Raw genomic sequence first — 24,825 nt, forward strand, 5'->3', positions numbered from 1 at the left:
ACGCACGCACACCACCAGTAGGGTACTCAAAGATTCCAGAGAATGGGCGAATGGCACTCCCTCCCCCTCTGTACCCCTGGGCCGCACGTCTACTACTGAGAAAGCTGAAATTGAGCAAGCTAGGTGTTGGAACAACTCTTCTTATTTGAAAACGTGGGTGGCTCTGAAAAGAGCCTTTGATTTCACAGGTGCCCCTTCAGGTAGAGGGCTTGGGAGGGCTTCCGGAGACCGGCCTCACTTGCCTTTCGCCTTGTGGTGGCTCTCCGTCTTCTTGGGGAGCAACACGGCCTGAATGTTCGGCAAAACGCCGCCCTGGGCGATGGTAACTTTGCCCAACAGCTTGTTCAGCTCCTCGTCATTACGAATGGCCAACTGCAGGTGACGAGGAATGATGCGCGTCTTCTTGTTGTCTCGGGCCGCGTTGCCCGCCAGCTCCAGGATTTCGGCGGTCAGGTACTCGAGGACTGCCGCCATGTACACCGGCGCGCCGGCTCCCACCCGCTCGGCGTAGTTGCCTTTACGCAGCAGGCGGTGCACTCGCCCCACCGGGAACTGCAGACCTGCGCGGGACGACCGCGACTTGGCCTTGGCACGAGTCTTGCCTCCTTGTTTGCCACGACCAGACATGATCAGTCACTAGCACTACAAAATACTCCCGCTTAACGGCTAACAAATTCGCTCTCAACAGCGGCGCTTCACCCTTTTATAGGCAGAACGGCGATTGTCTACGGAGCAATTTGATTGGCTAAAACACATCTTTGTCCTGATGACCAATAGGATTGCTCAACCAGAATCCGCTCATTTACATAACCTCGTCCCCCTCGCAAGAGAGCCGCTGAAAACTCGCGAATCGCAACGCGGCGTAATCCGAACCTTAATTTGCGTACAGCCTCTATAAGTACCGAGTCGTTTCCGGCAACCTCGGTGCAGCTGCTGTGTTTGCGTTCGTGGTGGTCTCTGCAGCTCGTGCTTGCCGTTATGCCTGAGCCGGCAAAATCCGCCCCGGCGTCCAAGAAGGGCTCGAAGAAAGCTGTCACCAAAGCCCAGAAGAAGGACGGCAGGAAGCGCAAGCGCAGCCGCAAGGAGAGCTATTCCATCTATGTGTACAAGGTACTGAAGCAAGTGCACCCGGACACCGGCATCTCGTCCAAGGCTATGGGCATCATGAACTCGTTCGTCAACGACATCTTCGAGCGCATCGCGGGCGAAGCGTCGCGCCTGGCGCATTACAACAAGCGCTCGACCATCACCTCCCGGGAGATCCAGACGGCCGTGCGCCTGCTGCTGCCCGGCGAGCTGGCCAAGCACGCCGTGTCCGAGGGTACCAAGGCGGTCACCAAGTACACCAGCTCCAAGTGAGTTCCTGCCGGGATGCGGCGCGCGCACGAGTCGCCGGGCCGCTTGACTTTACAAAGGCTCTTTTCAGAGCCACCCACCTTCTCAGTGGAAGAAGCTGTTATCCAATTTATTTTCGTTTTCCGTTATGGTTCTTTTCTGTACCACTTACTCCTTTCGTAGTGTAAGCTTGCTATTTTCCTTAGGATGAAGGGAAAAACCCAAAGTAGGACCTGATTTTGTCTATCGATCAAGAACTAGCTAGAGTAATTGTTCATTCTCATGCAAGTAACGCCTTTTCCAGTGAAACGGTTAGCGATGGGTGATGATCAGTGTAAATCTACTCAGGATGGGGTAAAAAGTTAAACAGTGGTTGCTCTGCAGCAATTAGATTGTAAATTCATTTTTCTTGAGCTCTGAAAACCAAATGTAACACCGTTAAAAAAAAAAAAACGCAATACTTTGAGACCACGCCCCAGCACGTATAGAAAATCTATACGTCGACTAAAAAAAAACAATCTGCGTTAAGAATCAAATTTTATTCGGTGACTTGCTGAGGACTAAGCCCGAGACAGCCTTTCAGATAGCTCTGAGGGACTATTCCAAGGCGGTATGGAAGGAACCAGAATATATACCAGTTTTGCAAAAACAAACCAGGTAGTTGAACGTCAAAAGAATTCTAATTAATGAAAATTAAAAAAAAGATCTCAAGTTAATGAATTTAGCACTTCTCTATGGGAAGGTGAAAAAGTGGGATGATTTAAATCATTCATTCGATATGCACCTTAACTGTCTAGGTCCAGTATTCTGTTTTTCTCCATCCCGAATCCCCTCAGGGTGCACAGTTGGGGTAGCTGCAGCGGCTGATGGCTTGATGGCCACAACATCCTTTGATTACTGATATGGCAGGTGACATTTTTCATCCACATTTCATCTAGACAATTTTTAGTCTAGACACACGTCGTGTCTCACTTTGCTATTCCTTTCGGTTAATATGTGAACAGAGGCCTGAATGAAGAAAGTGAGCCATAGGATATCTTGGAGAAGAGTACTCTAAGAACAAAAACAGCAAGTGCAAAGGCCCTGAGGCAGGCACAAGTTTGAGGAGTTCAAGGAATAAGCAAGGCCACTGTGGCTAAAGCACAGTGAGCAAAGGAAAGATCTGCAGGGAGATGTGATCAGAAAGGTGGTTGAGAGTCATTATGTATGCCATTGAAGAGCCTCTAGGCCACTGCAAAGATTTTGTCTTTAATTCTAAGTAGGTTAGAGTGCCTTTGGAGAGTTTGATAAGAGTAATGACATTATTCGACTTACGCTAAAGCTCACCCAGGATGCTATGTTGAAAAATAGACTATAGATGAGCAAGAATAGAGGCAGGGAGAATATCAAAAGGGCTACAGTAATAGCTCAGGAGAGAGATGGGTGGTAGCCGTGGACATGATGAAAAGTAGTCAAGATATATTTTAAATGAAACTGATGAATTGTAAATAGGTTATGACAGAAAGAGAGGAATCAAGGATTAACTGCAGGTTCTTGGACTGAGCACTTGGAAAGAGCTGCAATTTACTGATACGAGAGGCAAGTAGGTTTGGAGGAGGAAAGCCTAGGGTAATGTCTTGGACAAAATTTTGAGACTACTGGTAGCTATCCAGGTGGAAATATCAAATAGGAAATACCAAATTCCCAAGTTGGGAATATGAAATATGAGAACTGGAGTTCAAGGTAGAGAAAGGACAAACGGGTAGATTCTAAAACCCCGATTCTTGCTCGTTTATAGGTGATGTATCATTTTTTTTCTGGATGCTTTTAGAATCGTTATAACGTGTCTAGATATGGTTTTTTCCATATCTAGCTTTGGTCTCAGTGTTTCACTAAAATCCCCTATCCAACTTCAGTTTCAACCTCCAACCTTAGAAGGCAGAATGATGAAATGTCTAAATCAATGTTAATTGGGCATCCCTTGGCTATTGCAACCACATAAATCACTGTTATCTCTAATAAGTGTAGCAAAATATGAACAAAGGATATCATTAAGAGTTCTAGTTAATATATAGATGCTCACTCTCAAACATACATAAGACTTTTAAATATAATGTAAAAAAATCTTATATGTTGAAATTCTATCAGTTAACATTATACTGTAAAAATAAAATGGAATAATTAACGTCTATGAAAGTTTTCTGTACTAGTTTTTTAAACCTGATTACAAGTTTTTAAAATTTTCTCAATTTTTTGTTTTGTAAAATTTAAAACTTTAGAAAAGTTGAAAGAAACTGTACAATGACCAGCATTATCTTCATCTAGTTTTACCAATTGTTACTATTTGCTGCATTTGCATTTTCTGAACCATTTGAAAATCAGTTGTAAACATATTGACATTTTTCCTTACTTAACATTTTTTAAAGTTTTTATATAATTTTTTTTTTTTTTTTGCGGTACGCGGGCCTCTCACTGTTGTGGCCTCTCCCGTTGCGGAGCACAGGCTCCGGATGCGCAGGCTCAGCGGCCATGACTCACGGGCCTAGCCGCTCCGCAGCATGTGGGATCTTCCTGGACTGGGGCACGAACCTGTGTCCCCTGCATCGGCAGGCGGACTCTCAACCACTGCGCCACCAGGGAAGCCCTATATAATTTTTGAAGGTTACTTTCCATTTACAGTTATTACAAAATGTTGGCTATATTCGCCGTGTTGTACAATACATCCTTGAGCCTATCTTACACCCAGTAGTTTGTACTTCCCACTCCCCCACCCCTAAATTGCTCCTCTCCACTGGTAACCACTAGTTTGTTCTCTGTATCTGTGAGTCTGCTTCTTTTATGTTATATTTACTAGTTTGTTGTAATTTTTAGATTCCACATATAAATATTATACAGTATCTTTCTCTGATCTATTTCACTTAGCATAATGCCCTCCAAGTCCATCCATGTTCCTGCAAATGGCAAAATTTCATTCTTTTCCCTAAATACTTTATTTACATGTCTCTCTTAAAAATAAGGACATTCTCCTATATAACTACAGTACCATTATTACACGCCAAAAATTTAATATTGATTCAGTAATATTAACCAATATGCAATCCATATTCAAATTTCTCCAATTGTCAAAAAATTATCCTTTAAAGCAGCGGTCCCCAACCTTTTTGGCACCAGGGACCGGTTTTGTGGAAGACAATTTTACACAGACGGGCGTGGGGGGCGGTTTCAGGCAGTAACGTGAGCAATGGGAGCAGCAGTTGAAGTTCCCTCGCTTGCCCGCCGCTCACCTCGTGCTGTGCGGCCCGGTTCCCAACAAGCCGTGGACCCCCACCGGTCCGCTGCCCGGGGGTTGGGGACCCCTGCTATAAAGGTGTGGCATTAATTTCCTACGGCTGTTGTAACAAATAACTATAAACTGGTGGCTTAAAACAAATTTATTCTCTTAAAGTTCTGGAGATCAGAAGCACAAAAATCAGTTTCACCAGGCAGGTCTCAAAACTGCTCTCTCCAAAGGTTCTAGGGGAGAATCCTTTTCCATGCATTTTCCAGGTTCTAGAGGAGCATTTCTTGGCTCATGGTTCCTGCCTCCATTCTCAAAGCCAGCATCGTACTATCTTCAAATTTCTCTGCTTCCATCACCTTTTTCCTCCCTTGGCGTTTTTTTGCCTCTCATGAGGACACTGGTGATTACATTTGGGTCCACCCAAATAATCCAGCATAATCTCCCTATCTCAAAATCACACCAGGAAAGTCCCCTTTGACATTTAAGGTAATGTTCACAGATTCTAGGGTTTAGATGTGGACATATTTAGGAGCCCTATTCAGCCTACCCCAGCTGTTGACTACTGTTATAGGTTGAATTGTGTCCCCTCAAAAGATATGTTGAAGTCTAACTCCCCAGTGCCTTAGAATGTGGCCTTATTTGAAAATAGGGTCTTTGTAGATGTAATCAAGTTAAAATAAGGTCATTAGGGTGGGCTCTAATCCAGTATGACAGGTGTCCTTATAATAAAATGTAGAAATGCACAGGAAGAAAACTGAGACAAATGTCAGGGTTTGTCGTAAACCAAATAATACCTGGGGCTACCAGAAGCTGAAAGACAAGGAAGGATCCTGGCCAAGAGCCTTCAGAGGGACAGGGGCCTGCCAACACATTGACTTTAGACTTCTAGCCTCCAGAAATGATGACAGAATAAATTTCCGTTGTTTTAAGCCATTCAGTTTGTGGGAATTTGTTATGGCAGCCCTAAGAAACTAATGCGAGCTAAAATTTTTAATAGAATTATTTAATTTTTAAATAAAATTTCAGATTTTAAAAAATCCTAGACTGACCTTCATTTTAATGGCAATATTAATCTTTGGGCCTGGTCAAATATTGATTTTAAAACGTGGACATTTAGTCCAAATGTGTAGTTGGAGCACCTCTATTTTTCCTTATCTACCCTATTTGGCCTCTTTGAGATCTTCCAAGATAAAAGGTCTATCATCTTTCCTTTTATTCTGGGAAATTATTATTTCTCAAATATTTCAAGGTCCAAGTAGGCTCTGAGGCTGGCTGAACTCCATGAGTGGCTCAGCTTTCCAATTCTTCCTCTCAGCAGTTGCCCTCCTGTGGCCTACAATCATTCTTGCCTTCACACCCACATTAACACTGCATTCTGCTGCAGCCTCTTGAAAGCAAAGAAGATTCTTTACCAAAAGATAAGAGCAATCTACATTCCCAGTAGTTCAATTTCTGAAATGTTTGTGCTGATTAGATTGGTCTAGATTCCTGAGCTAATCAGTGTGGGAAGTGGCTAGGACTACATTTAAACCAATCATGCCAACGCTAAGAACTGTAGATAAGATCTGTTTTCTGGGAAACACAGGTGGCAATGGTTCTCAAACTTGACTGCTCATTAGAGTCACCTGGGGAACTTTTTTTAAAATTCCAAGTGATGACTGTGTCCCAAATCACTTAAGTCAGAATTTCTGGGGATGGCACCCAGACATCTGTATTTCTAAAAGTTCTCCAGGTACTTATGGGTAGTCAAGTTTGAGCTCCACCTACATAAGGGATTAGGTGAGCTCCTTAATGAAAATCAGCATAAAATCAGAAAAACAGAATAAGAAAAATGCTACATAGTCAATAACATACATTATAGGGCTATCAACTACTAAGTTATACTACATAAACACATACGAAATCAAATCTCAAAGAATACGTTAAGGAAACATATAAGGAGAAATAAAGTCTAGAAGAATAAGGTGATAGCCTTCATCCCCAGTGCTGTGTTTACAGTGTGGACAAAGAATGTCGCTTGCCATTTCAGTAAGCAAAAGATGTTGTGGCCAAAAAGCCCTCAGCCACTGCAGCCGCCCCTGACGGTGCACCCTGAGGAGATTCAGGATGGAGAAAAACAAGATAATGGCCCTACATAGTTAAGGTGCATATCAAAGAAATGGTTTCAATAAGCCCAAACTCTTGTATCTTCCCATACCTGGGAAAGCACTAAAATCATTAACTTGAGATGTCTGTTTTTGTGATTACCAGTAATCTTTTGATGTTCGACTACATGTTTGGTTATTTTTTTCATCAAAAGCTCCTATATATCCTGGCTCCTCCCTTACCTCTTTGGAACAGTCCCTTGGATCTGAGAGGCTGTATCCCAGGCTTAAGTCCTCAGCTAAGTCCACCGAATAAAACATACTTCTCAATTTTTAGGTTGTGCACTTTTTTTAAAAGCAGGTTCATGTTATCTTCGCTGAGCCCTAGATGCATCTCTCACACTGCCAACTCCATTTATCGAGTTGAATGTTGAATGTCAACTCCATATATTGAAGGTTCTCAATCTTAAATCAGAATTCTGGATCTCCCTTCAATGCCCCAACCTATCCCTCCTCCCAGTATTCAATCCTAATCAACAGCACCACTGTTTATGCAGTTGCTCAGGCTAAAAACCTAGGGGTTTTGCTCCTATCCACAGTACTACCTCCAAAATATAATCCTAATCGCAACATTTCTCACCATCTCCATTATTATCACTGTTCTCCAATCCCGCATGTCTAGACTACCCAGTGGTTCTTACACTTTAGCATGCATCAGAATCACCCAGAGGGCTCGTTAACACAAATTATTAGGGTCTGAAGATTCCACCTTTAATAAATTCTCAGGTAATTCTAATACTGCTGGTCTGGAAAAGAGACTTTAATTGAGTCACTGCTCTAGTCTGCAACACTGTAATAGACCTCCTAATTGGTTCCCTTGCTTCTACTATGGACAGTCTAGGATCTTTGATTCACCGTAGCAACCAGAGGGATCTAATTTAAGGTTAATGAGGTCCTGTTATTCAAGTCCCTACAGAAAGCAATCCAAGGGTTCCCAAAGCACCGACACTAACCTCTGAAGCCAGTCTCCTCTGCATTCCCAGCTATATTGGGGCTTTCAGCTCCTCGAACATTTCAAATATTTTCCTGCTTTGGAAATTATGCATATCTTATTTCCATTGTATGGACATGTCTTTTAAATTGGGCAACCTTTTCTAAGAGGTAATTCTCTGGGGAGAACACTATCACCGAGTAGTATTAGGCAAGTTTTATGTGATTTGATCTAAGATGAGGCAGACAGAACCTACCAGAAGAATGGTTAATTCCTAGGTATCAAGACCAAGCTCCAATTTCCCTATTGGGGAATCTACACATAAACTGGGTACTCAGGTGCTTGTGAATGCAAGATACACAAACGCAAGGAATTTGTTAGTACCTAGTGAAAGTTGAGTTATCCCTTTTTTATAAACACCGAGCACACAGTACAAAAAATTAATTACAACCACTGTTTTACCATTTGGGAACACCAGATGGTCGCACGTTTGATATTCGAACTTCACCTTGCATACCTAAGTTCATAAAAAACAACATCATTGAAACAGCCAGTTTCAAAAGTTCTGACAAAACGCAGCACATCTATACCCCATTAGGTTCTCCCAAGCTAGGTAAGAATACTCCGTCACTTATCTGGAAGAAATGGCTCTGTTCGTACTTAAAGACTGTGAATGCTATTAACGTTCAGTAGGTGAGGAAACCAAGAAGCAAAGCAGGACTACAAAAAACCCGTGTAAAACAACATGACAGCTTCTTCCACTGAGTAGGTGGGTGGCTCTGAAAAGAGCCTTTGTAAAGTCAAGCGGCCCGGCGACTCGTGCGCGCGCCGCATCCCGGCAGGAACTCACTTGGAGCTGGTGTACTTGGTGACCGCCTTGGTACCCTCGGACACGGCGTGCTTGGCCAGCTCGCCGGGCAGCAGCAGGCGCACGGCCGTCTGGATCTCCCGGGAGGTGATGGTCGAGCGCTTGTTGTAATGCGCCAGGCGCGACGCTTCGCCCGCGATGCGCTCGAAGATGTCGTTGACGAACGAGTTCATGATGCCCATGGCCTTGGACGAGATGCCGGTGTCCGGGTGCACTTGCTTCAGTACCTTGTACACATAGATGGAATAGCTCTCCTTGCGGCTGCGCTTGCGCTTCCTGCCGTCCTTCTTCTGGGCTTTGGTGACAGCTTTCTTCGAGCCCTTCTTGGACGCCGGGGCGGATTTTGCCGGCTCAGGCATAACGGCAAGCACGAGCTGCAGAGACCACCACGAACGCAAACACAGCAGCTGCACCGAGGTTGCCGGAAACGACTCGGTACTTATAGAGGCTGTACGCAAATTAAGGTTCGGATTACGCCGCGTTGCGATTCGCGAGTTTTCAGCGGCTCTCTTGCGAGGGGGACGAGGTTATGTAAATGAGCGGATTCTGGTTGAGCAATCCTATTGGTCATCAGGACAAAGATGTGTTTTAGCCAATCAAATTGCTCCGTAGACAATCGCCGTTCTGCCTATAAAAGGGTGAAGCGCCGCTGTTGAGAGCGAATTTGTTAGTCGTTAAGCGGGAGTATTTTGTAGTGCTAGTAGCTGATCATGTCTGGTCGTGGCAAACAAGGAGGCAAGACTCGTGCCAAGGCCAAGTCGCGGTCGTCCCGCGCAGGTCTGCAGTTCCCGGTGGGGCGAGTGCACCGCCTGCTGCGTAAAGGCAACTACGCCGAGCGGGTGGGAGCCGGCGCGCCGGTGTACATGGCGGCAGTCCTCGAGTACCTGACCGCCGAAATCCTGGAGCTGGCGGGCAACGCGGCCCGAGACAACAAGAAGACGCGCATCATTCCTCGTCACCTGCAGTTGGCCATTCGTAATGACGAGGAGCTGAACAAGCTGTTGGGCAAAGTTACCATCGCCCAGGGCGGCGTTTTGCCGAACATTCAGGCCGTGTTGCTCCCCAAGAAGACGGAGAGCCACCACAAGGCGAAAGGCAAGTGAGGCCGGTCTCCGGAATCCCTCCCAAGCCCTCTACCTGAAGGGGCACCTGTGAAATCAAAGGCTCTTTTCAGAGCCACCCACGTTTTCAAATAAGAAGAGTTGTTCTAACACCTAGCTTGCTCAATTTCAGCTTTCTCAGTAGTAGACGTGCGGCCCAGGGGTACAGAGGGGGAGGGAGTGCCATTCGCCCATTCTCTGGAATCTTTGAGTACCCTACTGGTGGTGTGCGTGCGTGCGTGCGTGGGTGGCGACGGGTTGTAAATCCGGGAGGTTAACTCAGGTGAAGGTAGCAAGCCTCTTGGGCGCCAGGGTCGACTCAGTTCTTAAGTGCTCCGTCAGGAGACCCGCGATGCCTTAACTCGGAGTCGGATGCCTAGTGAGCAACTCTATAGTATAGTTGTTCCCCAGGCCTCTGCTGAACACTTGAGGTCTAGTACCAAGAGGACGTTACCTCTCACACACACGTACACGCCCCGTTCACCCCAGTCGGTTAGGGGAGCGGACAGTTTTCGGGAGTGTGGCGGACCTGGGGTTTGGCTTAAGTGAGTCGACTGTGTCAAAGGGGGGAAAAAAAAGGCGCCTTCGCGGCGGAGATACAGGTCCCTACTTCGGGTTTCGGAGGCGGAATCTTGCGCCCGGAGGGGGCCGCACATAACTTTCCGATCCGAAAAGCACCGAAAGGCGGAAACAAAACAAAACAAAAAACCCCCCAACGATCCGTCATGCCAACTAAGCTAGGGGGCTCTGAGAAGGCAACAAGGCGTTCCGGGGGCGGCGGGGCCAAACAGAAGGTTGAGGTTCAATTCGGGAGCTAGAAAGCGTAGAAAGAGGGTTTCGCGGGTAGCGCGTTCCAAGGGAGCGAAGGGCTGAGGAGGAACGTTCTGACACAGTTGCGCTCAAAACTAACTCTCACCCTGAAAGAAAGGAAAAACAAGGCAGGGAAAACTGTTGGCAAACTGGAAAGTAGAAAGGGAGGCGGGTGGACGGGGTAGGGGGGGGATTCTGCCCAAGCCAATCAGTGGCGCTGGGGCCGATGACGTCACAACCAATGGACAGCCAGCGCGGGACTTTCAATTATTGTCCCGCCCAATCGGGAAGAGACTGTGCCTATAAAGACCGCTGCGGCGGGCTGGAGCCCGGTTCCTGTCCTTGCGTATCGCTGCGCTGCTGAGCTTGTGTCTCGGTTCGCTATGGCCCGTACAAAGCAGACCGCCCGCAAGTCGACCGGCGGCAAGGCCCCGCGGAAGCAACTGGCCACCAAGGCGGCCCGCAAGAGCGCGCCGGCCACCGGCGGCGTCAAGAAGCCGCACCGCTACCGGCCGGGCACCGTGGCCCTGCGGGAGATCCGGCGCTACCAGAAGTCGACCGAGCTGCTGATCCGCAAGCTGCCCTTCCAGCGGCTAGTGCGCGAGATCGCGCAGGACTTCAAGACCGACCTGCGCTTCCAGAGCTCGGCCGTGATGGCGCTGCAGGAGGCGAGCGAGGCCTACCTGGTGGGGCTGTTTGAAGACACGAACCTTTGTGCTATCCACGCCAAGCGCGTGACCATCATGCCCAAAGACATCCAGCTGGCCCGCCGCATCCGCGGGGAGCGGGCTTAAGAAGTGTGTGTTCGGCTCGAGGTTCCATCATATCCAAAGGCTCTTTTCAGAGCCACCCACAACTGCACTTGGAAGAAGCTGTGCCACTTGTCCGTGCTCTCCCGGCGGACCCTCGCGTACCCCGGAAGAGGCTGTTAGAGTGGGCACAGCGTTGGGCTCCAACAGATAGGCTAAAGAAAGCCTAGGTATCCGGCCTGGCCCCCTGCTTGCTTGCCGCCTTCCGGGGTGTGAAGATCTTTGGAGTTTGGTCAGTCGGATTCTCTGGCCTGGCGAGCTTGCCGCTGCGTTCTTGGGCGCGGCCAGGACGCCCAGTTTCGCTCCTTGGAGGCAGCCACGTGTCCTCCCGTAGGGTCGGGCTCTTCTAGGGCGTCTTCGTACTCGACGTTGGCCCAGAACTGTAATCTGTCCCGGGTGGGGGGGTGGGGGTTGGAGTGGGGGTGGGGGGGTGTTATGCCTGGCGGAGTCACTAGAGGACGCTCAAGGATTCGCGGGCTTGAGCGCGCGGGGGCTGGCCTTCAGGCAGCAGAGAGCCGCGCGCAGGTCTGACCTCCTCACCCCTGCCGGAAAGGGCCTTGCCCCGCGTGGCTCTCCGGCTCCGGCGGGAAATCGCTATCTCGGTCGGTCCCGCCCCGTTTCTGCCGGGAAAAGTGAGGGATTGTTGCAACCTACCTGTGTGTTGGTTGTCGGTAATGCCCGGGCATCACTCCTCAGCGAATTTAGCGGAGGCCATTCATCCCCTTACTCCACCCTCTCTCAAAACTCCCGCGCGGGCCTCAAAGATTTCTCCTGTTATTTTAAGCCCTTGACATTCTCACTTTCCTCAGCCTTGCTCCTTTTCTTTCAAATGCCAACCCCACTCAGACAAGTACCGGTAGCTGTGTGCAGGAATAGACCAGAGGACGAAATAGGATCTGGTGTCTGCGGCTTGGCATTCAGTTCAGGCAGTCGGGTGGGTTTGACCGGCCTGAGCCCAAAGGAGCAGCTGTGGGGAAAGGGACAGACGGCCGCTCAAGGGCCGCCATAACCTAGGCCACTCCCCGGGAACTCGGTCTTGTCGGTATTGTTCTCGGCTCCACAGCAGGAGACTGATTCTTCCTGGAAGACATCCCGAGAGGCATAGGCGTGAGCTCTGTGTAGTTATATGAGAAGTTATCCAGGTCAAGGAGCTCAGGGTTCAAGCTGTGGGAGGCAGTGAACCAATGGAAGGCAGAACAGACCCTGCTCCTCTCCCTTGCACCCATTTGCTGGTCCCAGGATCTGTAAGGGCAGAGATTTTACGTGGTCTCAGAGGGGCAATTCCTGCACCAGATGAGAGCAGAAGTCCAAGGTCTCTTACTGTCTTTTAGGAATGAACCTGTTCAACTGAGGGAGTGGGACAGTATCTTGTAGAGCCCACACTACACAAGACTCAGGAGCTACTTATGTGGGTCTCAGATGATATTTTTAACCTTGATCATCGCTTGTTTGCACCTGGAAGAGGCCAGCATTTGTGTTTTTGTTGTCTCAGCACAGTTGATAGATAAAAGCATTACCAGAGATGGGTGAGAATTCAGAGGGGAATAGAAACTGAAGTAGACATACTTTTGTAAACTTTTTTGCCCTTTGCAAGGAGTGTGGGGAAAAAAAGAGCAATGTGGACTGCAGCTTCTCCTGACAGTGGGTCCCCAGTTTGCAGCCCCAGGCTCACAGAGATTTTCAGAATAGGCCCTGTTATGGGCTGAATTGTGCCCCCCAACAATTCATGTTGAAACCCTAATTCCTTGTACCTCAGAATGTAACTGTATTTGGGGATAGGACCTCTAAATAGGCAATTAAGTTTAAAATGGGGTCATTAAGATAGACCCTAAATGAGTCGTGTCCTTATAAGAAGAGGCAATCAGGACACAGACAACACAGAAGGATATCCATGTGAGGACACAATGAGAAGGCAGCCATCTGCAAGCCAAAGAGACAGGTCTCAGAAGAAATCCAACCTGCCGACATCTTGATCTTGGACTTCTAACCTCTTGAACGGTGAGAAAATAAAATTAGTTGTTTAACAAAGCCTCCCAGTCTGTGGTATTTTGTTATGGCTGCCCTAGAAAACTAATACAGACCCAGGGTTTCATTCCCTGCTCAGACCAACACTGCAAGATGGGATCCTCAGGATATGTACTCTGTGAGATATAAGCAGAAGCAGCAGTGACTCAGGGCTGTGCAGGGATGGCACATTTACACCCAGCATCTCATCCACTGAAGTTTGTTTTCAAAGAGGCAGCCTGAAGTTCTCAGATGGTGATTGACTTTCCAGCATGTCTGAGCCATTAGTGGCTCAGCAGACCCCTGAGCACATAGATTTCCGTGTTAGGGCTCTTCCTCCCCAGGATCATACTCCCTGAACGGATACTACATCAGATTTAAAAGCAGATATCTAAGATCTCCCTGTGGCTCTGAAATTTGGGGTCAGCCTAGGCATCTGTCATGGCTAAGGCAGGTGAGGGGTTCCTAGCTTAGCAGGAATGTCTATATCCTGCCTTCACCCCCTCATTTTTCTACCCACATCTGTCCTCCTACCACAGCAGTGGATTGCTCACTCACCAAACTCAACACTTGCAGGGTGTGGAAGGATAATGACGAAAGAAAGCAGAGAGGGAGGAGCACTGGTCTCTTGCTGGTGGAACAGGGGAGGCCCTCCTTGGTTGGTCTTTCCTGGTTTCCTGTCAAAGGTGAGCCCCTTAAGGGCAGGGCCTTGTCTGCATCATTGATCCCTCTTCCAGGGCTGCTACACAGCCGGGCTCTGGGCCTCAACCATGGAAGTGTTCTCTACTCAGCTGACAGCCCCCTGCCCTCACATGGGGCCAAGAAACAACAGGCAGTGGAAACAGGCGTATACACACTCACTTTCTGAGGAAGTGGGCCTGTCTGACCCAATCCCTGTCACCCAGTGGAGAGTCAGGCCTTGGCAAAACACTGCTGCCTCACCAATCAGCAGCTGTTTGGGGGATTTGCCCCACAAGGCCAAGACAACAGAATCTGGTTCTCACTGTGATCCTCTTCTGGGAGGTGTGAGGAGTTCTCCAGTGCCTTCAGGGCTTCCCAAACTGCCACAGGCATTTTAGCTTTGACACCTTTTGGGTAATAGGACAAAGATGATATTCCTGCCACTGTTCTGTGAAGGTCAAGCTTCCTAGGCCTAATAGGAAACTTCTGGAATGTCTTCATTGGTTTGAAAACAGGGTGAAGTAGTACCCAATTTTTTTAATGTCAATATCAAAATTTAATTATTTTAGGTACTTAAGTAATTTTCCACTTTCAGATTACAAAAAACAAAATCAAGCAAAAAGAAATTCATGTTCTTTTTAAAAGTTTCATCATGTCCAGCCTGTTTCCAGAAAAAGTTGGCCATGGAACTGGATTGTTTATTGGACTTTATGTCCTTTAATCAGAGCTGTTGGTGGCCTCAGTTAAGGCAGTGGCTAGGAGTGGACAGAGATACAGTGATGGACTTGAGGGAATTGTAGAAAGTAAATTTGATAAGATTTACGTATTTGGAGAATGCAAGAGAGGAAGGAACCTCTCCTTGGCTCGAGAAGCTAGGAGATAATGGTAGTTTTCACTAAGGTGGAGAATTTAGGGAGAAGAAATTGCTTTTGGAACCAAGAAGCTGCATAAAGTCCCTTCCAACATTGAAGCTGAGATTCCTGTCATCCATCTAGGATACATTCACTAAGAGTTAGGAATATTAATTTAAACAGCAAAGGCGCTCAGCTGGAGTTACTTTGGGGGAAGCCCTTAGCAGATAGATAAGGGTAACAGAAGGCAAGGAATGAGATGAGATCTACCCAGGGGTCAAGGAGAAGAGAAGAGGACTGAGGCAGGCATCCTGGGCAAGCAGGACCAGTGATGGGGCTGGTAGATGAAGAGAACACGAAAAGGCAGAAGGAGAGCTGGAAAGAGAAGAGGGCCACCAGGAGAAAGTGTCCCAAGGGGCAACTGTGGTCATCATAGGGACATATTGTACACTGAAGTTCAGAAATAACAACGACTTATGCATTAAGCTCAGTCACTTCTGACTATGCTTTATATTTTGTATCTCTTTTAATCACCATGACAACCCTGCAAGGCAAGTAGATGTTCTATCATCCTCATTTTAGACTGGGAAGCTTTGAGTATTTTGCCCAAGCTCTCACAGCTAGTGAGTGCCAGGGCCAGGGATTCTGACCAAAGTGCTGGGACTCCAAAGTTCATATTAAGCAGAAAACACCAAGTAAAGGGCACGTACTGGAAGCTGGGAAGGGAAATGACAGGAGGTGCCTGATTGAACACAGGGTTGAGGGCCTCATTGCTTCAGTGGACTCTCTTCCTCCTGCTTACCCAGAAACCCTGGCTTCTGAATCCTCACTCAAAAGGACCCAGTATCCAGGCCCCTCCCAGCTCTCAGGGAACTCTCCAGAATTTGCAGGCCAACAGCAGGTCTGGAAGGAATTTCCTGCAGGTTGGCTCCAGAAGAGGGCAGAAGGTAGCTTCCCTGGGCTGTAACCCTTGCCCACAGATGGCTAAAGCCAGCCATTAGCCTGCTTCTGGTGACCTTTGCTGAGGGCAGAGTTCACCACTAGTGACCTGCTTAATGGGATCAGTGCTTGAAGTGGGGTGCTTTAGGGAGGGGTTCATATTTGTGGTAGACTGAATAACAGCCCCCCATTAGCATGCCTGCATCCTAATCCCTGGAATCTCTGAATGTGTTACCTTATATGGCAAAAGGGACTTTGCCAATGTGATTAAATTAAGGACCCTGAGGCAGGGAGATTATCCTGGATTATCTGGGTGGGCCCTAAATGTAATCACAACAGACCTTACTAGAGGGAGGCACGAGGCTCAGTGGGGAGAAGGTGATGTAATGACAGAAGCAGGGATGGGGTGATGAGGCCAGGAGCCAAGAAATGCCAGCAACCTCTAGAAGCCAGAAGAGACGAGTGGATTCTCCTCACAGAGCCTCCAGAAGGAATCAGTCTTTCTGGCACTTGATTTTAGCCCCTTAAGATTCATTTTTGTCTTCTGACCTCCCTCAGAAAGAGGGAGGAAAATTTGTGTTGTTTTAAGCCACTAAATCTGTGGCAATTTGTTAACGCAGGAATGGGAAACTAATACACCATCCTGTATTCATGAAAGACACTAGTTTCTTTTTATTTGTGGGAAGGGAGATTTGAGTGTGATAAGAAGCAGAGTATGCAGTGTACTTGGAGGAAAGGTGGGAGGGAGGGAAGGGAGATGGCAGAAGAGAAGAAATGGCCTCAAGAATGGGAGACTTGGTACTCCACAGCTATCAGACTGGCCCCTTCATGAGCCCCTTGACCTGCTCAACCCAGAGTTCCTCAGGGCATCTACATCTTCACAAGTGGCACTGAGGGCCTCTAGACACTGGTTGACCTCTCCCAGCCATGGAGGTCTGTAGGGCTCCCTGAGGCCATACCAGGGCAGGAAGAACCCAGATTGACTCGGTTTTGGTCTGCAGCAGTGGCAAACTCTTCTTACTCTTCAGGGCATCTCACACCCAAACTGCTGCAAGCATGCTGTGTTCTTTTCCTTAGGGCTGCTATAGCAAATTACCACAAACTTGCTAGCTTAAAACAACAGAAATTTATTCTCTCACAGTTCTGGAGATCAGCAGTCTGAAATCAAAGTATCAGCAGGGCCATGCTCTCTCCAGAGCTTCTAGGGGAGAATTCTTCCTTGCCTCTTTCAGCTTGCAGTGTCTCCTGGCGTTCCTTGGCTTCTGGCAGCACCACTCCAATTTCTGCCTTTGTCTTCACAGGACCATCTTCCCTGAATCTCTGTGTCCAACTCTCCCTCTCCTTTCACTTATCCCACCCTCAATCCAGGATGATTTCATCTCAAGACCCTTAGTTACATCTGCAAAGACCATATTTCCAAATAAAATCACATTCTGAGCTTCCGGGTAGACATGAATTTGGGGGGAGGACACTATTCAAACCACTACGGATGCTGAGCCCTGAGCCCCTAGGGCCCTCTGGAAGCAGGCCCAGACTTCCCCTGGTTTCCCTCTGTCTAGGTGCCCATGAACTCTCCACCTCCAAAAGGCCATCTGTCAGTCACTTGCACCTGAGTATTAAAACTAAGAGCAATAGCTTTGCATTTTTACTAATGCTCTCTGTGCCCATGAGTGTGGAGCCTAGAGGAGAGGCTGTATCTCCACTTGGGGAAGTCCAGGCTTCAGGGGCAGTGCAGGGAAATGTCTTTGGCCCTTGGTTAGACGCCTCTGGTAATCATGAGACAGCCTGAACTGTCTGGGCAATAGAATGTTCCCGGATTCATTTGTCTGGGAAAAGCTGGAAGAGAAAAGATATGGAGCTAGAATAGGAGTTCAATGTCTCAGTTTCAATATCTGTAAAATAGTGACAATAAATGTAGACACCTCATAGGATTACCATAGGGATAAAATGAGATAAATACAAGTAATGCAAAAGACGTAGAGCAGAGTTTCAACATGGCAATAAATTAATAATTATTAGTCAATTTAATTAACATTATGATAAACACTAATTGATATAAGTCCTAAATCTTTCCTTTGGGAACATTACAATCATGTTGTGGAAAGAAAGACTAATACATAGGAAACAATGGGTACATTATTTAATCTCTAGATGATTAGCATCTTGAGATTCTGCTAGACTGTGGCCCAGACATTAAGAATACTTGGGTTCCTGAGTGCCTTATGAATCACAAAAGCCATTCACTTATGTCCTCTCATTTGATTCCACAAGAACTCAGGAAAGGAAGAAGAGGTTTGTTTCCCTGTCTTACAGTTAAGAAAATTTCTGGTGAAGATGAGACACCTGGGTATGTGGGTCACCCAGCTAAAAAGTGGCCAGGATGGAATTTGAGCCTAAGTTTTGTGTTTTAAAACCTTAAAATTTGTATGGAGACACAATAGACCCCGAATAGCCAAAGCAGTCTTGAGGGAAAAAAACAGAGCTGGAGGAATCAGACTTCCTGACTTCAGACTATATATACTACAAAGCTACAGTAACCAAGGCAATATGGTACTGGCACAAAAACAGAAATATAGATCAATGGAACAGGATAGAAAGCCCAGAGATAAACCCACGCACCTATGGTCAACTAATCTATGACAAAGGAGGCAAGGATATACAATGGAGAAAAGACAGTCTCTTCAGTAAGTGGTACTGGGAAAACTGGACAGCTACATGTGAAAGAATGACATTAGAACACTCCCTAACACCATGCACAAAAATAAACTCAAAATGGATTAGAGACCTAAATGTAAGACTGGACACTATAAAACTCTTAGAGGAAAACATAGGAAGAACACACTATGACATAAATCACAGCAAGATCTTTTTTGATCCACCTCCTAGAGTAATGAAAATAAAAACAAAAATAGACAAATGGGACCTAATGAAACTTAAGAGCTTTTGCAAAGCAAAGGAAACTACAAACAAGTCGAAAAGACAACCCTCAGAATGGGAGAAAATATTTGCAAATGAATCAACGGACAAAGGATTAATCTCCAAAATATATTAACAGCTCATGCAGCTCAATATTAAAAGAACAAACAACCCAATCCAAAAATGGGCAGAAGACCTAAATAGACATTTCTCCAAAGAAGACATACAGATGGCCAAGAAGCACATGAAAAGCTGCTCAACACTGCTAATTATTAGAGAAATGCAAATCCAAACCACAATGAGGTATCACCTCACACCAGTTAGAATGGGTATCATCAGAAAATCTACAAACAACAAATGCTGGAGAGGGTGTGGAGAAAAGGGAACCCTCTTGCACTGTTGGTGGAAATGTAAATTGATACAGCCACTATGGAGAACAGTATGGAGGTTCCTTAAAAAACTAAAAATAGAATTACCATATGACCCAGCAATCCCACTACTGGGCATATACCCTGAGAAAACCATAATTCAAAAAGACACATGGGGCTTCCCTGGTGGCGCAGTGGTTGAGAGTCCGCCTGCCGATGCAGGGGACACGGGTTCCTGCCCCGGTCCGGGAAAGATCCCACATGCTGTGGAGCGGCTGGGCCCGTGTGCCATGGCCGCTGAGCCTGCGCGTCCGGAGCCTGTGCTCCGCAACAGGAGAGGCCACAACAGTGAGAGGCCCGCGTACCGCAAAAAAAAAAAAGATACATGCACCCAATGTTCATTGCGGCTCTATTTACAATAGCCAGGACATGGAAGCAACCTAAGTGTCCATCAACAGATGAATGGATAAAGAAGATGTGGCACATATATACAATGGAATATTAGCCATAAAAAGGAACGAAATTGAGTTATTTGTAGTGAGGTGGATGGACCTAGAGACTGTCATGCAGAGTGAAGTAAGTCACAAAGAGAAAAACAAATATCGTATATTAACACATATATGTGGAACCTAGAAAAATGGTACAGATGAACCGGTTTGCAGGGCAGAAATAGAGACACAGATGTAGATAACAAACTTATGGACACCAAAGGGGAGGAAGTGGTGGTGTGATGAATTGGGAGAATTAAAAAAAAAAAAAAAAAAAGAACTAAGCAAATAAGTAGATTTTGAATATTATTCATGAGTTTGCTTCCATTAAAGCCAGGGGGGGAAAAAAATTTTGTGTTTTACTTTTTTCTTTTTTTTTGTATTAGAGTCAGTGTTTCAAGGAAAAGTGATATACACAATAGATACAAATAACATCAATACATGTACTGTAGGGGAGGAAAACTAATTTTCCCTGTGACCTTTTGAATTTTTAGGTGAGGCCCCCATAATAAAAAGAGAAATTAACAAGAAAAAAGCAAACAAGATTACTAACAATGTATACCTCATGTATACATGGTAGATACTCAGGATAAAAATGAGTAACACACTGAGGTGGCTTAGAATTCAGACTTAAATATCTTTCTTAATAGGGAAAGGGGACAGGGGATCCAAGCCTCTTAGGGGAGAATAAATGACTTTGAGGAGAAATGAATAGGCCCTAGAAGAATAGATGGGAGGCATGATAGTTTGTGACAAAGTTTGTCTGAGTGTGGTCTCGACTTCTGGTCTCCTATCCTGTGAAGTGTCAATGTTCCCTGGTCAGTGAAACTCTCCGGGGAGGGCATTTATGACAATTGAGTTCCTTTGGAGAATCTGTCCTTAAGAAGAAAAGGGGAGTTCAAAGAAAGTCTGTCCCTGCATTTCCTGTTTTTCAAGTGCCTACAGCTCAAAATGATCAATATGCCAAAGTGGCATATTCTGGGATGGCATGTTCTATGACCCTTTCAGTACAGTAGAACAGACCTCTCCTGACCTCAACCCCCAGTAAGAAACACATTTTACATGGCCTCCTAGTCACATTCACAAAAGACTATAAATTGCAACAAGTTTCGCAAAATGATACTTACTATTTGTGATATACTGTGATATTTTCTCTTCTCTTCTTCTTAAAAAAAGGGAGAAAAAGGTGCTCTCTATCAAGTAAACCAATTTCATAACCCACTAATGAGTTACAACCTATAGTTAGAAAAACACTGGCTAGAGGAAACTACAAAGGATAAAGTAAAAATCATCGTACTTATTCTTTAAAGTCAATATTTCTCAGAACATGCCTTCTGAATCTTTCTGTTCTTGCACACATAACCTGATGCCTGTCTTTATGGGGAGGTGATACCCACATGAATAGCAAAAGTGGAAGGCCTATTGTAGTGGATGATAAAGAGAGTGCAGGTTGAGCTCTGTGGGAGCTGAGAGGGAAAGGTCAATTCCAGCTGAACAAACAAGGGAACCCTTCCTGTAGGAGGTGATATTTGAGGTGGGTTCTCAGGAATACCTAGGATCTGAGATACATTTAGATTGGGAGCTAAGGAAGGTGGTGTAACCCAGGCAGAAAGGAGAGTGAAAACAAAGAAGAATTGTTGTTGGACCACAGGTAGCCTGGACAAAGGGCAGTAATGAGAAATGAGCTTTTCATACTGGGGACATCAGGGACCAGTTTTAGGGGCCTCAAATGCCAAACTATGGAGTGGCTAGGTTTTACTCCATGAACAATGTTGGGAAAAGTCTATAAGTAAGCAATATACAGAAAAGCAAACACAGAAGCTATCAAACTCATGTAGAGATGCTTGAACTCATTAATAATCAAAGAAATGAAAATGAAAGCAAAGATGAGATATCACTCTACACCAGATAATCTGGCCAAACTTAGAAAGTTGGATGACCCAAGCATTAACCTGGAAGTGGCCTCATGGGAGTCCTGATGCCTTGGTGTTGGAAGTCTGAGCCTACCATTCTGGAGGGGAGCCTGGTACTACTTCATTCAATAAAGAATAAATGGACCCTAGTAATGAGGGTTCTTATCCAAAAGATATTCTTACATAGGTCCATGAGGGAAATGAACAATGATGTTTCTTTATAACAGCGTGTTTGCGATGATGGGGAATTGGAGCAAATGTGGATGTCCGTCAGCGGGAGAGTGGGGGGTAAAATGTGGTGTTTGCACATCCTGGAGTGCAATGCAGCACTTTCAGTCAACAGAGTGCATGTTCACATCACAACATGGAGAGCAAAAGAGAGATGCAGGTTTTTGTGGGAGTTGAGAGGGAAAGGCCAATTTTTAACATATACGTTAGAAAGGGGGAAAGTAAAAAATAGAATAAAATATAAAACACAATACCACTTACATGCATTCTGAGAAAGTAGACATTTGCTAGGACTGAGAAAGTAAAAAGTCTGTTCTGCCATTCATCAGGCTGAGATGAACGTCAAAGAATTAGTCAAAAATTAACAGGAAACACAAGTCCCAAGGACATGCTGTAGCTATAAAGAGTCAGAATCCCCTTCTTTGAGGGACCACTGCTTTCTTATTCACTGAGAAACTTTGTTCTCTTAAAAATCATAGATTATCAGAACTTTGGCTGTGTGAAATCGTATCAGTAAGAATGAAATATCCCCCTCCTGCCCAGAGGACCTAAATCACTCTGACACAGAGAAGAGCCTTGGTTTTCAACCCAGGTACAAAACTTCAAACAAGCGATTTCTAAACACAACATTCCACCTTCATCAATACTTTGTAGTTTCCAAGGAAACAGGACCCTGAATGCACTTGAAAGCCTAGTTCTGATGTCCATCCTTTCACACAGCCCTGCTTTGCTTTAAGCCCATCAAAACTCTATAGTTTATCCTTCCCCACAGCTTACTATTGTAAGCTATTGTCTGTATTGTACTTACTATTGTATTGTATGTTTTTCTTTTGTTGGTGAGACACCTCACAGTTTTTTTGGTGTGTGCTCTCCCTCCTTGAAAACAAGTCAATAAACTGGGCTTGTTAGACTAAGTCTAACTACTATTTTTTTTTCCCTTAGAGTTGATATAACTTATTTCAGCATTCCTAAATTGTTGATTATTTCTAACATTGTTAACTGCTATAAATGCTGCATCAACATCTTGCTTCTTTGACATTAGTGGTGTAGTACAGTGACTAAAAGGAGACTGAATTTTTATCTTGCCTTGGTCACTTGGCTGATAGGATATGATTCTTGCTGATATGACTGTGTGACTGTGGGCACATTACTTAACCTCTCTGTGGTTCCATGTCTACATCTGTAGAATCGAAATAATAATACTACCTACCTATAGGGTTATTGTGAGGATAAAATGATTTAATACATGTAAAGTGTTTAGAACATTGTCTGGTACCAAAGAAGAGTATATAAACAATAGGAACAGAAAAAGCATATGCCATTCTAGTTTAACTTTGCATCTATTTAGTTAGTAGTAAAGTATGTTCTGCAACTTTTTAAAAGTTTTGTTTTGAAATAATAACAGATCCACAGGAAGTTGCAAAAATGGTAGAATCCCATGTACCCTTCACTCAGCTTCCCCCAACGGTGCCATGATTTAGAGTTGTAGTACCGTATCAAAACCAGGATAATGACATTGGTACATTACCGTTAACTAGTCTATAGACCTGAATTACTTTTCATAGTTTCTTTAAACTTCATTCATATGTGTGTGCATCTAATCCTGTGCTATTTTATTCCATGTATAAATTCTTCTAACCACCACCACAATCAAGATACAGACCTGTTCAATCACCTCAAAAGAACTCCACAATTTACTCCCAACCACCTCCTACCTCACACCCACCCCCTGGAAACCACTAATCTGTTCATCTCAGTAGCTTTGCTATTTCGAGAATGCCACATAAGTGGAATATATAGTATGCGAGGATAATTATTTTTAATGCATAGAAAGCAATACACTTTTTGCAGGAACACAAAGAAGCGAAATTAGAATGATTGTATGAAAGGGAGCAAATAATGAACATAACAAGGAATAATAAGAACAGGGGAAGTGGTTCTATTAAATGCATACAGCAAATATAGTAAGACATCCTCAGATTGTTTGTGATTTGCAAAGTTTAGAAAAAAAATTTGAGTAAAATTCAGGAGCATCAATTTATCCTGCAAGTCTCAGTCAGAATAAAGATTTAACTACAGGCCAATATCACTGATGAACATAGATGCAAAAATCCTCAACAAAATACTAGCAAACAGAATCCAACAGCACATTAAAAGGATCATACACCATGATCAAGTGGGGTTTATTCCAGGAATGCAAGGATTCTTCAATATACGCAAATCTATCAATGTGATAAACCATATTAACAAATTGAAGGAGAAAAACCATATGATCATCTCAATAGATGCAGAGAAAGCTTTCGACAAAATTCAACACCCATTTATGATAAAAACCCTCCAGAAAGTAGGCATAGAGGGAACTTTCCTCAACATAATAAAGGCCATATATGACAAGCCCACAGCAAACATCATCCTCAATGGTGAAAAACTGAAAGCATTTCCACTAAGATCAGGAACAAGACAAGGTTGCCCACTCTCACCACTCTTATTCAACATAGTTTTGGAAGTTTTAGCCACAGCAATCAGAGAAGAAAAGGAAATAAATGGAATCCAAATCGGAAAAGAAGAAGTAAAGCTGTCACTGTTTGCAGATGACATGATACTATACATAGAGAATCCTAAAGATGCTACCAGAAAACTACTAGAGCTAATCAATGAATTTGGTAAAGTAGCAGGATACAAAATTAATGCACAGAAATCTCTGGCATTCCTATATACTAATGATGAAAAGTCTGAAAGTGAAATCAAGAAAACACTCCCATTTACCATTGCAACAAAAAGAATAAAAAATATCTAGGAATAAACCTACCTAAGGAGACGAAAGACCTGTATGCAGAAAATTATAAGACACTGATGAAAGAAATTAAAGATGATACAAATAGATGGAGAGATATACCATGTTCTTGGATGGGAAGAATCAACATTGTGAAAATGACTCTACTACCCAAAGCAATCTACAGATTCAATGCAATCCCTATCAAACTACCACTGGCATTTTTCACAGAACTAGAACAAAAAATTTCGCAATTTGTATGGAAACACAAAAGACCCCGAATAGCCAAAGCAATCTTGAGAATGAAAAAAGGAGCTGGAGGAATCAGGCTCCCTGACTTCAGACTATACTACAAAGCAACAGTAATCAAGACAGTATGGTACTGGTACATAAACAGAAAGATCAGTG

General features: G+C 45.0%; 5 protein-coding genes across 5 annotated transcripts; 3 read left to right on the forward strand and 2 right to left on the reverse strand.

Annotated features, from left to right (window-relative positions):
* Positions 1 to 154: 154 nt before the first annotated feature.
* LOC116754757 (histone H2A type 2-A) lies at positions 155 to 673 on the reverse strand. The gene has a single exon (XM_032633678.1). It carries the CDS (start codon positions 625 to 627, stop codon positions 235 to 237), a length of 393 nt encoding a protein of 130 aa, XP_032489569.1. The 5' UTR covers positions 628 to 673; the 3' UTR covers positions 155 to 234.
* Positions 674 to 853: 180 nt separating this feature from the next.
* On the forward strand, positions 854 to 1,428 carry LOC116754780 (histone H2B type 2-E-like). The gene has a single exon (XM_032633715.1). It carries the CDS (start codon positions 979 to 981, stop codon positions 1,357 to 1,359), a length of 381 nt encoding a protein of 126 aa, XP_032489606.1. The 5' UTR covers positions 854 to 978; the 3' UTR covers positions 1,360 to 1,428.
* Positions 1,429 to 8,446: 7,018 nt separating this feature from the next.
* LOC116754773 (histone H2B type 2-E-like) lies at positions 8,447 to 9,124 on the reverse strand. Its single transcript, XM_032633704.1, has one exon. It carries the CDS (start codon positions 8,894 to 8,896, stop codon positions 8,516 to 8,518), a length of 381 nt encoding a protein of 126 aa, XP_032489595.1. The 5' UTR covers positions 8,897 to 9,124; the 3' UTR covers positions 8,447 to 8,515.
* A 55-nt stretch (positions 9,125 to 9,179) lies between these two features.
* On the forward strand, positions 9,180 to 9,710 carry LOC116754765 (histone H2A type 2-A). Its single transcript, XM_032633690.1, has one exon. It carries the CDS (start codon positions 9,248 to 9,250, stop codon positions 9,638 to 9,640), a length of 393 nt encoding a protein of 130 aa, XP_032489581.1. The 5' UTR covers positions 9,180 to 9,247; the 3' UTR covers positions 9,641 to 9,710.
* Positions 9,711 to 9,767: 57 nt separating this feature from the next.
* LOC116754753 (histone H3) lies at positions 9,768 to 11,398 on the forward strand. Its single transcript, XM_032633664.1, has one exon. It carries the CDS (start codon positions 10,831 to 10,833, stop codon positions 11,239 to 11,241), a length of 411 nt encoding a protein of 136 aa, XP_032489555.1. The 5' UTR covers positions 9,768 to 10,830; the 3' UTR covers positions 11,242 to 11,398.
* Positions 11,399 to 24,825: the final 13,427 nt, after the last annotated feature.

The sequence above is a fragment of the Phocoena sinus genome, chromosome 1 (genome assembly GCF_008692025.1).
Source record: "Phocoena sinus isolate mPhoSin1 chromosome 1, mPhoSin1.pri, whole genome shotgun sequence".
Classification (NCBI taxonomy): Eukaryota; Metazoa; Chordata; class Mammalia; order Artiodactyla; family Phocoenidae; genus Phocoena; species Phocoena sinus.